The sequence below is a fragment of the Piliocolobus tephrosceles genome, chromosome 5, assembly GCF_002776525.5.
Source record: "Piliocolobus tephrosceles isolate RC106 chromosome 5, ASM277652v3, whole genome shotgun sequence".
NCBI classification, from domain to species: domain Eukaryota; kingdom Metazoa; phylum Chordata; class Mammalia; order Primates; family Cercopithecidae; genus Piliocolobus; species Piliocolobus tephrosceles.
The window spans coordinates 143,881,054-143,897,643 of NC_045438.1; the positions used below are offsets into that span (position 1 = coordinate 143,881,054).

Genomic DNA, 16,590 nt, shown 5'->3' on the forward strand with positions numbered 1-16,590 from the left:
AGTGTAAATGTCAGCTCTTTCTCTTCATAGTGTTGTGTTTGTAGATCTTCTGGGGAGAGAAATACATGAGCTGTAGTTCTAAATGGGCTGCCCAGGGCACATGGGCATTTTCTCATAGTTAGAGTTGTCAGACAAAACACTATAATAATGTCCCAAATACTGCAGAATTTAAAAAATTTTATTCACCTGAAATTCACATTTACCTGGGAATCCTGCACTGTATTTTCATTTGCTAAGTCTGCCCACCCTGCTCATCCACCACCCCTCTCTGTGTTATGTGCAGATTCCCTTCCTGCATTTAACCCAGGTCTTTTCTTACTGCTCTCTGGTGTTACTCACTCGAAGCTCTTAATGCCGAGTAAGTAGATGTAAGCTCTCAGGGACCAAAAGTAAAGGCAGGAATATTAAATTTATTTATTTTTAAAATATTAAAGACATTCACATAATTCACAAAGTACAAAAGGCTATTTGTTTAAAAAAAAATTTCCCTGAGCCCTCTTTCCGCTCATCAGCACAGATCTTAACAATTTTTTGTGTATTCTTCCAGAGATACTTTATACATTTTCAAGCAAATTTATATTTATATTTCTCTCACCCCATTCCCTTTCCCACAAGAGGTGAGTACTGTATATACCATTCTGCACTTTCTTTTTTCACTTAACAAAAGGTCTTAGTATATAACAGTACATGAAGAGCTTCTTTACTAATGCAAGGTATTTCATTTTATGACCAGACCATAGTTTATTTAATTGGTTTTCTGCTGACAAACATTTGATTGTTTCCAGTTTTTCTTTCTTTTTTCCATCTTTTCTTTTTCTTTATTTTGTAGACAGGTCTCACTCTGTCACCCAGGCTGGAGTGCAGTGGCACAATCTGGACACACGGCAGCCTTGACCTCCCAGGTTCAAGTAATTCTTTTACCTCAGCCTCCCGAGTAGCTGGAATTACAGGTGGTGCCACTATGCTTGGCTAATTCTTTTATGTTCTGTGGAGATGAGGTCTCGCTGTGTTGCCCAGGCCTGCCTCGAACTCCTGGACTCAAGTGATCCTCCCGCCTGGGCCTCCGAAAGTATTGGGATGACAGGTGTGAGCCGCTATGCCTGACCCAGACTTTTTCCATATGTGACAATCTCTTAGGTAAAAAATGGCATCTCATTGTTTTAATTTGCATTTTTCTTTTTATGAGTAAATTTGAGCATCCTTTTATTCTTTTTCTTTTTTTTTTTTTTTTTTTTGAGACAGAGTCTCACTCTATGACCCAGGCTGGAGTGCAATGTGATCTCAGCTTTCTGCAACCTCTGCTTCCTGGGCTCAAGTGATCTCTTGCCTCAGCCTTCTGAGTAGCTGGGACTATAGGTGCATATCACTATGCCACACTAATTATATTTCTTTAAGGGATAGGGTCTCCCTATGTTGTCCAGGCTGGTCTTGAACTCCTAGGCTCAAGTGATCCACCTGCCTCAGCCTCCCAAAGTGCTGGGATTACAGGGGTGAGCAACTGCGCCCCCAGGCCTGAACATCTTTTAATGTATTTCAAATGTGCTTGTATTTTCTTTTCTATGTTCTGTCTGTTGATAGACTTTTTCTGTTGAATTTTTATTAATTTGAAAGTGCTCTTATGTGTTAGGGAAATTATCTTTTGTCTGCAATATGAGTTGCAAATATTTTCCCAGTTTGTTGTTGACACTTTTACTGCACTTATGACTTTCCATGAACATTTAAAAAATCCATATATTTTATTAGTGGATAAAATTTATCCATATTTTTCTTTTCTTTTTTTTTTTCTTTGAGACAGAGCCTTTCTCTGTCGCCTGGGCTAGAGTGCAGTGGCATGATCTCAGCTTACCGCAATCTCCACCTCCCAGATTCAGGCGATTCTCATGCCTCAGCCTCCTGAGTAGCTGGGACTACAGGCACCTGCCACCACGCCTGTCTAATTTTTGTATTTTAGCATGTTGGCCAGGCTGGTCTCTAACTCCTGACCTCAGGTGATCTGCCCGCCTCAGCCTCCTAAAGTGCTGGGATTACAAGCATGAGCCACTGTCCCTGGCCTAGAATGTTTTCATTACTTTAAAAAAAAAAAAGCAAAAACTCTGTACATCTTATAGTTTACTCCACTCCCCATTTTCTTCCAATCTGCCAACTCTGAACAACTACTAATCTACTTTTTGTCTATATGGAGTTGACCATTCTGCATATTTCATATAAATTGAATCATATAATATGTGGTTCTTCCTGACTGGCTTCTTTTCTTTTCATTTAGCATAATGTTTTTTGGGTTTTTTTTTTTTAAGCATATTTTCAAGGTTTTTCATGCTCTAGTATGTATTAGTACTTCATTCCTTTATATTGCCTATTATGCCTTTACATGGATATACCACATTATTTTTATCCATTTTTCAGTTGATGAGTGTTTGGGTTGTTTCTACTTTTTGGCTATTATCAACATTCACGTACAATTTTTTTTTTTTTTTTTTTTTTTGAGAGAGTTGGCTCAAAAAAACCATAGGCTTAGCCTATGTTGCCCAGGCTCATTACAAACTCCTGGGCTCAAGCGGTCCTCCCCGTGCAGCCACCCAAAGTGCTGGGATTACAGGAGTGAGCCACCCTTCCAGGCCTAACTCCTGTATCATGTACACATTGTTTTGTGGCTATATGTTTTCATTTTTCTTGGGTATATACTAGGAGTAGAATTGCTGGGTTATATAGTAACTCTGTTTAACTGTTTGAAGAGCTACCAAATTATTTTCTAAGTGATTGCATGCACTATTTTACATTCTCACCAACAGTGTATGAGGAGTCCAATTTCTCACATGCTTGACAATGTTTTTAATTATCTTTTTTATTATAGCCATGCTAGTGGGTATGAGGTGGTATCTCATTGTCTCTCTGACTTGCATTACCCTGATTGCTAAAGATATTGAGCATATTTTCATGAGCTTATTAGCCATTTATGTATCTTTTTTGGAGAACTGTCTATTCAGGTTCTTGTTCATATTTAAAATGATTTGTCTTTTTATTATTGACTTATAATGCTTATTCATATATAGTTTATACTTTGATACAAGTCCCTTATTAGATTTTTGATCTGCAAAAATTTCATCCTGTCCTGTGAGCTGTCTTTTCACTTGCTTGATGGTGTCCTTAGAAGCACAAAAGTTTTTCATTTTGGTGATGTCTATTTTATCTATTTTTTCTTTTATTGTTTGTCCTTTTGGTGTCATATTTAAGAAACCATTGCGTATGCAAAGTTCATGAAGATTGACACCCATGTTTTCTTCTAATAGTTTTGTAGTTTTAGTTCTGATATTTGGGTCTTTGATCCATTTTGAGTCGATTTTAGTATATGGTGTGTGGTAGGGGTCAAATTTTATTCTTTTGCATGTTGATATCTGTTTGTTGCAGCATCATTTGTTGAAAAGATTATTCTTTCCCCATTGAATTGTCCTGGAGCCCTTGTCAAAAGTCAGTCTCATAGTTTCTTGTAGTGCTTTTATGGGCTTGTGCTTTTCGTTAGAAATTTATTTCAATACCTGTAAAAGTAAAAACTAAAAGAAAGAAAAAGAAATTTATCTTGATGCAGGGATACAGCTTAGCATTTTTTTTTCAGTTACTACCTGTTTCTCTAATACACTCTAATACAATTTATTTAACAACCTACCTTTTCTCCACTGATTTTTTGTTTTTTTTTTTTTTTTTTGGAGACAGAATCTCGCTCTTGTTGCCCAGGCTGGAGTGCAGTGGCGCGATCTTGGCTTACTGCAACCTCTGCCTCCCGGGTTCAAGCAATTCTTCTGCCTCAGCCTCCCAAGTAGCTGGTATTACAGGCGCGTGCCACCATGCCTGGCTAATTTTTGTATTTTTAGTACAGATGGGGTTTCATCATGTTGGTGAGGATGGTCTCGATCTCCTGACCTCATGATCTGCCCGCCTTGGGCTCCCAAAGTGCTGGGATTACACTGTGCCTGGCCGTTCGTGTTTTTTTTGTGTTTTGAGACAGGGCCTGGCTCTGTCACCCAGGCTGGAGTGCAGTGGCCGGATCTCAGCTCACTGCAAGCTCCGCCTCCTGGGTTTATGCCATTCTCCTGCCTCAGCCTCGTGAGTAGCTGGGACTACAGGCACCCGCCACCTCGCCCAGCTAGTTTTTTGTATTTTTTAGTAGAGACGGGGTTTCACCGTGTTAGCCAGGATGGTCTCGATTTCCTGACCTCGTGATCCGCCCATCTCGGCCTCCCAAAGTGCTGGGATTACAGGCTTGAGCCACCACGCCCGGCCAACCATCCTCTTTTAATGATTTTTAAAATAATATATTTCATTATATGGTAAGACCAGTTTTCCCTCAATTATCTTATTTTTCAAAAAATTTTGGCCTTTTTTCTTGTTAATTTTCCCATGTGCACTTTTAAATTCATTTTTTCTAGTTTTTCATTCACCCAAATAAAAATTCTGCCAGCATCATTTTATTGGACATGAAGAACTTTATGGGTTAATTTAGGAAACACTGATATGTTTATGATACTGAGTCTGTTTGTCCAAGAACATTTATTCATGTTTTTCCCCATTTATTTAAGGTTTTTTTTTTTTTTTTTTTGAGACGGAGTCTTGCTCTGTCGCCCAGGCTGGAGTGCAGTGGCCGGATCTCAGCTCACTGCAAGCTCCGCCTCCCGGGTTTACGCTATTCTCCCGCCTCAGCCTCCCCCCCCCCCCGAGTAGCTGGGACTACAGGCGCCCGCCACCTCGTCCGGCTAGTTTTTTTTTTTTTGTATTTTTAGTAGAGACGGGGTTTCACTGTGTTAGCCAGGATGGTCTCGATCTCCGGACCTCGTGATCCGCCCGTCTCGGCCTCCCAAAGTGCTGGGATTACAGGCTTGAGCCACCGCGCCCAGCCTATTTAAGGTTTTTCTCCATCTATTTAAGGTTTTTTTGGGTTCCTCAGTAGCATTTTATTTATTTATTTTTTCCTTAGTAGCATTTTAAGTTTGTCTTAAAATAGATATGCAAATACCTTGTTAAGGTCAGCCTTAGGTCTTCTATTTTTTGTCTGTTGCTGCTGCTGTAGTCCTCTATTATGGTTTCTGTAATTTTATTGCTATAGTTTTCTGTTACATCTTCTACCTAGTTGTTGTTAATTGTTAGAATTTGAAGAGATATGGATATAATTTAATCTTATTGTTTATTTTTTAAATTGTTTTCTCCTTGAGACTTAAAAATGGGCATTTAAGCGTCTTCCTTCTACTATGCTGCCAATTACTTCGTTCACAGTTGGGGATTGCAAAGTTATTTGGCATGGAGAACAGCAATTTTGAAATCATGTCATTTTAAAAAATGTTTTTAACGAAAGGAACATATTTGTATTTAAAATGCATACTTAAGCATTCTTTTTTTAACTAAAATTGTTAATATTAGTAGATGAGAAATAAGTAAAACCTAGAAGTATAAATGTGTCAGCTTATGTTTTAAATTCGTCCCTTTCCTCAGGAAGTTTACAATTTAGTTGAAGAGAAAATATACATACACCTAAAAAATTAATTGCCTCTATAAGGAAGCAAATGTTAGCTACCATATAAGTGATTTCAGAATACAGGGGTATATCTGCCACTTTAAAAATTATTAGATTGTCATTTGGCATTATAGTATTTGCATTCTCCATAAAGCAGCTATTAGTCACTGTAGGTGTCTGCTTTGATCTTACCTGAACCGAAGTATTTTATAACCCATAAACAGGAAAAAAAAAAAAAAAAAAAAAAGGTCAAATAGTGTCACTTACCAGATAAAATTAGGTCTGGCTTTCTTTCTTTTCTTTTTCTTTTCTTTTTTGAGATGGAGTCTAGCTTTTGTTGCCCAGGCTGGAGTGCAATGGCACAATCTCGGCTCACTGCAACCTCCACCTCCTGGGTTCAAGTGATTCTCCCACCTCAGCCTCTCGAGTAGCTGGGATTACAGGTGTGTGCCACCACGCCCGGCTAATTTTTGTATTTTTAGTAGAGACAGGGTTTCACCATGTTGGTCAGGCTGGTCTCAAACTCCTGACCTCAGGTGATCCACCCGCCTCAGCCTCCCAAAGTGTTGGGATTACAGGCATGAGCCACTGCACCCAGCCTGGCTTCTTAGAAACAGATGTTCAAGATAAGCAGTGGTTTAAATGAGAGAAAAGTTTATTTTTTCCTCAAGAAATCAAAGGTTGGCTGTCCAGGGCTGGTAGGCAGTCCCACGTCTTCAAGGACCCAGCTCCTTCCATCTTCCCAGCACTGGCTTGCTTTCTCAAGGCCTCCGTGTAGTCCTAGATGGCTGCTGTGGCAGCAGACCTTGTATTCTGTTCTAGGCAGCAGGAAGAAGAAAAGATGAGAAGGACAAAAAGAGCTTTCCTCAGAAGTTTTATTCAATAGTTCCTTTTCTGTCTCTTTGACCAGTGTATAATCACATGACCACACTAAGCTGCAAAAGGTGAGGGGTCTGTTAGTTGGGTATTCTGGGGCCCCAGATAATTATGTGAGTTTTATTACTAAGGAATTAATGGAGAATGTTCGCTGAACAGGCAGTCTTTGCCACAGTCACCTTCATCTTATCCTTGAGCCTCATTCTTTGCATCTTTGACCTTCATCCCTCCCTTATCCGTGTCCTGGCACCGGAAGTGCTCCATCAGTACTTGTTGAATACCTTTCTGTGCTTTGCCCATTTCTGGCCCTATCTCTGGGCTCACCCCATTCCCACATCTCATTCATTCTCTGACACCAGTCCTGAGCCTTACCCCATCTCTGAATCAGTGATGTCCTCACCATCACCCAAAGAAGGGAAAGAATTCAGTTGGGGTGAGGCTTCTCAGTTGGCCTAGGGGTCGTGCATGACCAGAAGCCTAGAGAAGGAATGAGATTGAGGAACAGAATACGGCCAGAAATATCAGGAGTCAGAAATACCCATTCCGGCCTGGTGCAGTGGCTCACACCTATAATCCCAACACTTTGGGAGGCTGAGGCGGGCAGATCATTTGAGGTCAAGAGTTCGAGGCCAGCCTGGCCAACATGGCAAAACCCTGTCTCTACTAAAAATACAAAAATGAGCCGGGTATGGTGGTATGCACCTGCAGTCCCAGCTACCTGGGAGGCTGAGGTAGGAGAATCGTTTGAACCTGGGAGGTGGATGTTGCGTGAGCTGAGATTGCACCACTGCACTCCAGCCTAGGTGACAGAGTGAGACTCTGTCTCAAAAAAAAAATAAAAATAAAAATAAAAAAAAGAAACATCCATTCCAACATCTCTCGGTAATTTTGTTTAAAAACCTGTGTCAGAATGACCATATTAAAATATCTGTCTTCTATAAAAATGAAAACTACAAGTGTAATTTATTAATACAAAGGTAAGATGTGTTCAGTTTAGAAAAAATAGAAAATACGGATCAGAAAAGAAGCAAAAAAGGAAAAGAAAAAAAGCATTTATTATTGTCACCGGTTTTCACCATGGGAGGATGTTTCCTTTACATGCAGAGTTTATGGAAGGATATATGGGCTTGTACTATTTATAACATTTTGAACTTGTGAAGCCTTATTTTAAAAGTTCTATTTTGTCACTCGACTCAACTTTACCTTTGATCAAAATTGTTAAAGAGCTTGACAGGCTTTCTATGTAAATTCTTTAAATATTTTCTTCCCTTTTAATGAAGACAGAAAACTACAGTGAGGTGGGCAGAAGGCAAGCAGCAGGAGACAGCATGAGTCCGTCAAGAGAACTGGGTCATTCGGAGACTGAATAATAAGTAAGGAAAGTCTTAAGTAATCCAGAGTGGAATGGACGAACTTCACAGAACCATCAAAGAGGGTGGGGGTGCCACAGTGAAAGCTTGAGGTCTTGAATCTAAAGACTGACTCTGAAACTCAGCGTCCTTTCCTGTAAAATGGGAATGAGAACTAACTCAGAAACAGTTCCTACAAGTAGATCAAATAAGATAATATACGTGAAGCATTATTTAACCCATAAAGTACTAACTAACTATGTATTTAAAAAGCAACATTTGGCCAGGCGCAGTGGCTCATGTCTGTAATCCCAGCACTTTGGGAGGCCAAGGTGGGTGAATCACCTGAGGTCAGGAGTTTGGCACCAGCCTGGCCAACGTGGTGAAACTCCATCTCTACTAAAAATACAAAAATTAGCTGGCCATGATGGTTGGCACCTGTAATCCTAGCTACAGAATCCTAGTCAGGAGACTGAAGCAGGAGAATCACTTGAACCCTGGAGGAAGAGGTTGCTGTGAGCCAAGATCATACCATTGCACTCCAAACTGGGTGACAAGAGCAAAACTCTGTCCCAAAATAACAAACAAAAACAAAAACAAAAAAGCAACACTTATAAGCTATTAGAGCTGAAGGAATTTTTGATAACACCTAGTCCATATGTCTTTTAATGTTGAGGAAATGGAGACGCATTGTCTTCTTACATTAATGTACCCCCAAAAAAGAACCTTAAATATGGTATTGAGAAAACACTTTTTATGCTGAGCACCTGTAAAGTTTGCACTGAGATAATGACAATGAATTGCTTTCCAGGTACAATATGGTTGTGAAAGTTGTACCTTGCACAACCAAAGGCATTCATCAAAGGGGCATGGGATTGGGAATTTGGTTTACAGTCCATTTGCCAAACTGTGTTCCTTCAGAGCAGTATCTTCTCTTAGAGCTGCCTTTTCTTAATTTGCCTGAAGGTACCATATGGTACGGTGGAGGCCCAATCTTTATCCATGGGATTCTTGACCAATGATCCCTGGCTGATAGCGGTGTTGCTATTCTGGGCCCCAGCACCTTGGGCAGCTGAATAAATGTCATTTCTGGGAGGCCAGTTGCTCTTCTCTTGCCCTTTGGTTAGGGAGTAGTCAGTGGCTGCAGATGGAAGATGGCCCAGTCTTCCCTTCCACCTCCCGTCTCTAAAATACTTTCCTCACTGGAAGCAAAGGGAGTTATTGGTGGCAAACTTTGCAGAACTAGGTATTCTTCCTCTAGGGTTTTAGGCATGAATGTTATGAAATGCTTACTGTTTTCTTTCTCCATTTTACCTTATCAAAGCAGGTGTTCTGATGGCCTTGGGTCCATTGTACTGACACAGAGGTGTTACACCCACCTCCTGACCTTACCTTAGCTCACCTTTACTCTGGTTCCTTCCTGTCTCTTGGTCTGACTCAGCCCACCTCTGGACCTTAAAGGCCCTTTTCACCTACCCAGAGCATGGCCAGTGATGGTGTTAGGCTAGGCAGCACCTGTGCTCTGTGTGGTCGATGACAGGCCCCTATGTGCAGTTCAACGGGCGGCACTCTTGTGATTTGAATTGTTCCTCGGTTAAACTCAAAAACAAGGCCTAGAACTTCCACACAATCTTAAGAGAAGGTTACGTGTTTGATTTTGTTTGCAGGCTCCTTGTCCTTTCTGGTTATTTCCTGACCCCACTAGGCTGCCACAGAGTTCTTAAATAACTGACTGGAGACATCTGTAGGGGTGTTTCCCTGTCTTTTTTATCCCTATGACACTTATATATTTCTTTCTTTTTGTTTTTTTTTTTTTTTTTTTGAGACGGAGTCTGGCTCTGTCGCCCAGGCTGGAGTACAGTGGCCCGATCTCAGCTCACTGCAAGCTCCGCCTCCCGGGTTTACTCCATTCTCCTGCCTCAGCCTTCCGAGTAGCTGGGACTACAGGCGCCCGCCACCTCGCCCGGCTAGTTTTTTGTATTTTTTTAGTAGAGACGGGGTTTCACTGTGTTAGCCAGGATGGTCTCGATCTCCGGACCTCGTGATCCGCCCGTCTCGGCCTCCCAAAGTGCTGGGATTACAGGCTTGAGCCACCGCGCCCGGCGACACTTATAAATTTCTAAAAGTACTGCAGTGTTTCTGGAAATGGGTGAGGAAGAGTGTTATCCTTCTGTAAGATTTTATCCACACATCCTCTGTGTGGAGGGAGGAGGAAAGAAGGGGTGGGTGGGAGAGACTGGTGTGAATTGGAACTAAAATCTAGTTTATCACAGCATACCATCTTGCAACTCACAGCAGGATTCTGACACCACATTAGGAAACCTTATGTAGGTTTTTTGAACATTAGCTTGTGTGTTTCCTCCTGGGAGTCTTTGTCATGTATTTGAAATAATAAGCACTTGGAGTGCAGCTCCAAGTCCAGACTGCCTTGTACTGGTTCTTCTACCTTGGGCAAACCAGTTCACTTTTTTGAACCTCAATTGTATCATCTAATGCAGATATAACAATATGTCTGGGTTGTTGTGAAGATCACACTGAGAAAGTATCAGGCAAAAATGAAGTGCTTATATTAACCAAATTCAATTAAATGTAAGATGCTAATGATTGTATTTAATAAGATGCATGATTATTTTAAATACCACTAAGGAAAAGAATGCTGTCAACTAAGCCAAGATTTATCACTTTCTTCTCACTTAGAATGTTTAAACAAATTGAAAGAAATTGAGGGGGGGTGCTTATTTAGACAGATTTTTATCATAAATCATTCTTGTGCATATGTTAAAAGGAACATATAACTGACACATTAAGGTATTCTTAAATTTTCTTCCTGCCCAATAACTTGTCAGTGCAGTTATTGATACCTGTGGCTTTTCTACATATTGCCTGTGTGCCATCATGAGCTTTGGGGGAATGCAGCATTTCTTTTTTTTTATTTTTTTATTTTTTTTGAGACAGTGTCTCACTCTGTTGCCCAGGCTGGAGTGCAGTGATACAATCTTGGCTCACTGCAAGCTCCACCTCCTGGATTCACGCCATTCTCCTGCCTCAGCCTCCAGAGTAGCTGGGACTACAGGCGCCCGCCACCACGCCTGGCTAATTTTTTGTATTTTTAGTAGAGACAGGGTTTCACTGTGTTAGCCAGGATGGTCTCGATCTCCTGACCTCATGACCCACCTGCCTTGGCCTCCCAAAGTGCTGGGATTACAGGTGTGAGCCACCGCGCCCAGCTGGGATGCAGCATTTCTTAAGTGAGTGCCTCATGTTGTCTTTGGGATGTTCTTCCAAGCTCTGACTCCAGTTCTGCACAGCTGGTGTGCATGCATAAACAATACCATCCACTTCCTGCCGGGCACGTGGCCATCTGCAATTGTAGGACATCCTGATATCAGAAATGGTAAAATGTGAAAATATTTATGTGTTAGAATTCATGAAATACAGGCTGGGCATGATGGCTCACACCTGTAATCATTGAGAGGCCGAGATGGGCAGATCACTTGAGGCCAGGAGTTCGAGACCAGCCTGGCCAACATGGCAAAACCCTGTCTCTGCTAAAAATACAAAAATTAGCTGGGTGTGGTAGTGTGTGCCTGTAGTCCCACCTACTTGGAGGCTGAGGCACAAGAATCACTTGAACCCAGGAGGCAGAGATTGCAGTGAGCCAACATTGTGCCACTGCACTCTAGCCTGGATGACAGTGCAAGACTCTGTCTCAAATATATATATACACACACACACACACACACACATATATATATGAAATACAATAGTATGATTTATTCCATCATTATTTCATTGTTTTAGCTTTGAGAGCCTGCATATAAAAGCAGACAATGGCCAGAACAAATATAAAATAGAACTTTGACCGACAATCCACAGCCCGGGAAACCAGTCCCTTATCTACAGTAAGCAGCCGAGGAAGCCAGCCTGCTATAAGTCAGACTTGTAGGAAGCCAGATTGCTATCTCTAAAAACAATCCTGGAAGCTAAACAGTAACTTCTGTAACAGTCAGCCCCGAATGACCAGGACTTGATTAATAACTAATGGCTTCCTTAATTTTTATCCCTTCTTCCAACTTTGGACCAGTCAGAGAACGCCAAACATGCCTCTTAACCAATCACGGAGGATGCCCCTCTTCTAGTGAGCCGCCTGCAGCGTCCCCTTCCAACAGCCTCCAATTAGAGCACACCTGAGACTTTCCCTTTTTCCACTATAAAGTTTTCCCATTCCTCTGCCTGTCTTTGAGTCTCTGCCAAAGACAAGTGATGGTGGCTGACTGCCTTTCTATAGCAAGCTCTGAATAAATAGCCTTTGCTTTTCTCATTTTGTTGGTCCTCGTTTATTTCCACAGCTTGTAAGGAGAGTAAGCCTGAAATTCTTTGGCTCTTCTCAGGAACTATACTGGCTATTTGAACAAATGTTCTAGGTGGATGTTTGCCTGGAATGTGGCTCTGTGATGTGACTAGGACAGGCTTCCCACTGACATGAATAAATGATAGAAATAATTTTGGATGTTTCTACATTTACCTATTCTTTTCTTCCTTCCTCTTTTATGTTTTTCCTTTGAAGTTCTTGAGGCCAAATCTGGCTCCTAAAAAACATCAAAGGAAGCTTGCACCAAACGCTCTGCAGGGCCGCCTCAGAAGCCTGCCATCACCCACTGTGTGGTGCAGAATGGCGCCCCCCACAGGTGTGCTCTCTTCATTGCTGCTGCTGATGACAGTTGCAGGTAGGGAACTACTACCCTGGAGATACCCGTGTTGGGCTTGAGTTTCTTGTCTAGTGTAAGCAACTCAGATCAACCTGAGGTGAAGGTGCTGTTAGTTTGCTTTTCAATAGAATTATTTTACATGTAAAAGCATGAAAGGCAGACCTCATGCATGAATGGTTTTCTGTAAACAGGAATTTAAGTTTATTATTAACATGACTATTCCATGGGAAAATAAAATCACATTTCACATATACTAGGAAAACTTTATGTTTGTATACTGAAAAGAATTGCATACTAGATCTGGATGGAAAGGCCAGACTTTCTTTGATCAGAAATCTTTATTTTCATTATACTCAGTTTGCTTTTGGTGGATACACTCATGGCAAAAAATCATTGGTGAGCATCATTTAAGAAGACCCATAACTAGGCTGGGCTGGCTGAGCCCATTTGAGTATACCAAGGATTGAGGGTGGTGATATGGCTAGAAAAACTGTTATGTACAGTTTATCAAAATGTAACAAAGCCGTAATGAAGATAACCTTGGCAAGACCCTTGTTAAAATGCAATTTCTCATACCACTCTCCAGGCCTACTGAATGAGAACTCCTAGGGGTGTGGCTCTGGGATCTGGGTTTTCAGCAGCACCTGGAGATGATTCAGAAGCACCCAAGTTTTGGGCAGCACCATTTGATATGATGTGAGGGCCACTCCAGAAAGGATGGCCATTGGAAAAGCCCTGTCATGACTTGTAGATCACTTACTCCCCTCCATCCATCCATCTTATCAAACTCATTGCTGCTGATTGTTTAAGACAAAATGTCCCCTTATTTCATCTTTAAGATATTCTAGAAAATATCTTCATTAATGTTTTAGATGATGTCATTAATGTTTAGAGACCGATATTTTTTTCCTTGCAAATCTCTACTTTTTCATTCCTTTTTGCCCTTTTCTTATGAGATGTTCTCCCCTGTTTCAAAATATGAATTCCTGAGTTATTGCATCCCAATAAATGTTATTTGCAATTTCCTCATCTTCCTTTTTTTTTTTTTGGCAGTTGGCAGAACTAGCTGAGGGTTTATTTTGGAAAAAAAGCATTGAATTGTTTTGTAGCTGGAGGCATGGGCAAGGGGGATAGCGGATACCTCAGGCAGTGAACTCCCCCGCGGGTAGGCTGAGGGTGAGGGCTGAGCCTCAGGTGGGTCTCCTGTTCCCTGTGCTCCCCTGCACAGCGGCCTCCCCAACAGGCTCTGGGGCAGTCACAGGAAGGGGTAGGCTGGGAGGGGCTGCTGTGGCCATTCCCTTGGACAGAACATCAGAGGATTCAGACACCAGCTATCATTCAGATTCCTATCATGAATCTCGATCTTCTTCACAACCATGGTCCCGAAGGAGTTGGTGCCACTGAAGGAGCTGGAGCACCCACCAGAGCCAAAGCTGGAGCCCAGGCTGTAGCTGAGACCAGGGTTTGTGAGGCCCCCATAGGCTGAGCTCAGCTCACCTGAGTAGCCATTGGTGGTCTTCACATGGATACTCATGTTCTGCATCCCAGACTCCAGCCGGTTCTCCTCGCCCTCCAGCACCTTCCTGTGGGTGACAATCTCGATGTCCAGGCTGGCTTGATCATCAAGATCATCAGCTCCTCATATTCATGCAGCTGCTGCGCCATGTCCTGCGTGGCCCACTGCAGGGTGGCCTCCAACTCGGACAGCTTGGCATTGGCATCCTTAATGGCCAGCTTAGCTCCCCATGCTGCTCAGCATCCACAATGGTGGCTCTAGAGTAGCCCTCTGGCCTTTGAGGCCCTCAGTCTCAGTTTGGAGCCAGCCGATGTTCTGATTCATCTCAGAGATCTCCGTCTTTGTATGATGTAGGTCATCCCTGTGCTTCCCAGCCAGAGCCTGCAGCTCCTCATACTTGACCTGGTGCGGGCTCTCAGCCCCGGCCTGGCTGTGGTTGGTGATCTCCTTATACTGGGCCTTGACCTCAGCAGTAATGCTGTCTATGTCCAGGGACCAGCTGTTGTCCATGGACAGCACCACAGATGTCTCCGAGATCTGGGACTGCAGCTCCCGGATCTCTTCTTCATACAGCTGCCTGAGGAGGTTGATCTCATTGTTCTGCCCTTCCAGGCGAGATTCTTCCAGCTCTACCTTGTTCATGTAAGCTTCATCCACATGCTTCTTGATGAGGACAAATTCATTCTCTGTCGCTAAAATTATTTGTTGATTTATTTATTTATTTTTTGAGATGGAGTCTCACTCTCACCCAGGCTGGAGTGCTATGGCAAGATCTCGGCTCACTGCAACCTCTGCCTCCTGGGTTCAAGCAATTCTCCTGCCTCAGCTTCCTAAGTAGCTGGAATTATAGGCACCTGCCACTATGCCCAGCTAATTTTTGTATTTTTAGTAGAGACAGGGTTTCACCATGTTGGTCAGGCTGGTCTCAAACTCCTCTCCTCAGGTGATCCACCCACCTCAGCCTCCCAAATTGTTCGGATTACAGATGTGAGCCACTGTGCCCAGCCTTCTGTAAAAATTATTAATCTTGTCCTTGTACTTGTTCTTGAAGTCCTCTACTAGCCCTGGGGTGTTGCCAAACTTCAGCTTTTCCTGGCCCAGCGTGTCCAGCTGCTGCTGAAGGTTGATGTAGCAGTCAAATGTGTGGTCCACATTCATCTGAACTGTCTTCTGCTGCTACAGGAGGCTCCAGTAGGTCTCCAGCACCTTGTTCTGCTGCTCCAGGAAACATACCTTGTTGTAAAGGAGGCAAACTTGTTGATGGTCTTGATCTGCTCCTTCTCCTGGGTGCACATGGCCTGGATGCTAGGGTCCACCTCCAGCTTAAGGGGGCTCAGCAGGCTCTAGTTGACTGTGATGGCTGTGATGCCCTCCATACCACTCGTCCCACCATAGCCTCCATCCGGACCCATACTGGTGCCCAAGCCACCTTGGAAGCTGCTGCTGCTGCCTACTCAAGAGAAGCTCAAGGAGCTGATGCTGGCACTAGACCAGCTTATGTAGAGTGGCTGCTGAAGGCCCAGGGGCCAGAGGTAGACACCTTGTAGGACTTATGGGCCACCTTGATGGACATGGTGGAGGCAGGAGGACTGAACCAGGTGGAGATTCAAGAAGGTGCAGATGCTTCTATGTGCTTTTTTTTTTTTTGAGATAGGGTCTTGCTCTGTCACCCGGGCTGGAGTGCAGTGGTGCCATCATGGCTCACTACAGCCTCAACCTCCTGGGCTTAAGCAATCCTCCCACATTGGCCTCCCAAAGTGCTGGGATTACAGGTGTGAACCATCACACTCAGCCTTCTCTATCTTTTTTACCTTTGTAAAGCCTCAACAGTGATTTTATTAATTTGTCAGCAATCATCAAGTAACTAGTATACCCACAGATTGGGCTAGGATTTATAGAGCACACAAACATGGGTGACAGGTTCCCTGGTCTCCAGTCTGATCGTTCTTGAAGAGCTTTCTAGAGTGTGTCTAGTAGATTCTGAAGTAATTCTGGCAACTTGGACCAAATGAAGAATGATTTAGTTGTTGGGAGCCTCACCTTCTCAAACTTCTGTATTCGGCATTAAGATCTTTGCTTTTAACATATGTATATCGAAACAGCCCCCATTCAGGTGAGTTTTTTGCAGAACGAAGGAATGGCGCGCCCCAGAGGTGTGCCAAGGAATCCACCACCTCCAGCCACACTGAAAGCTGCCCTAGGCTTTGAGTTGAAGGCTTCCGCCTTACAAAGGTCTCTTTGCCTCCTTGTGACAGTTTGCTTCCCTGTCCATTTATCCAGCATCAAGATAGCCTGCGAGACTTAAAATCAATTAACAATAAAACAAAGACATGATGTTATTTTGTAAAGTAAACATGTATAACTGAATTTTATATCAGGAGCAAAGTATTATAAATAATATAAATATAATGTAGAAGACTGTTTCTGTTAAGTAAGTGGAGTGAAACTATATGAAAAAAGAACAAATGGATGGAAGGGTGCATGGATAGATGTAAGAATCTGGATGGATGAGTGGGTGGATGGGTGGAGGGATGGAGTGATGGATGGATGAGTGGAAAGGTAGAAGAATAGAAAGATGGATGGATGGATGGAAGGATGGATGCATGGATAGATGGATGGAAAAGTAGAAGGGTAGATGGA

At 42.7% G+C, this 16,590-nt stretch overlaps 1 protein-coding gene across 5 annotated transcripts in view; it reads left to right on the plus strand.

Annotated features, from left to right (window-relative positions):
• The window catches only part of KIAA0319 (KIAA0319 ortholog), a 101,810-nt gene that overhangs the window by 33,044 nt on the left and 52,176 nt on the right, over positions 1–16,590 (plus strand). The window contains exons 2-3 of one of the 5 annotated variants that reach the window (XM_023209747.1): positions 7,657–7,749; positions 12,293–12,452. The exons of 3 other annotated variants lie outside the window; for them this stretch is intronic. In XM_023209747.1, the coding sequence (XP_023065515.1) occupies positions 12,398–12,452 (55 nt within the window). In that variant the 5' untranslated portion in view covers positions 7,657–7,749; positions 12,293–12,397. The remainder of the gene's footprint in view (positions 1–7,656; positions 7,750–12,292; positions 12,453–16,590) is intronic. One more of the 5 variants, XM_023209746.1, reaches the window with a different exon arrangement.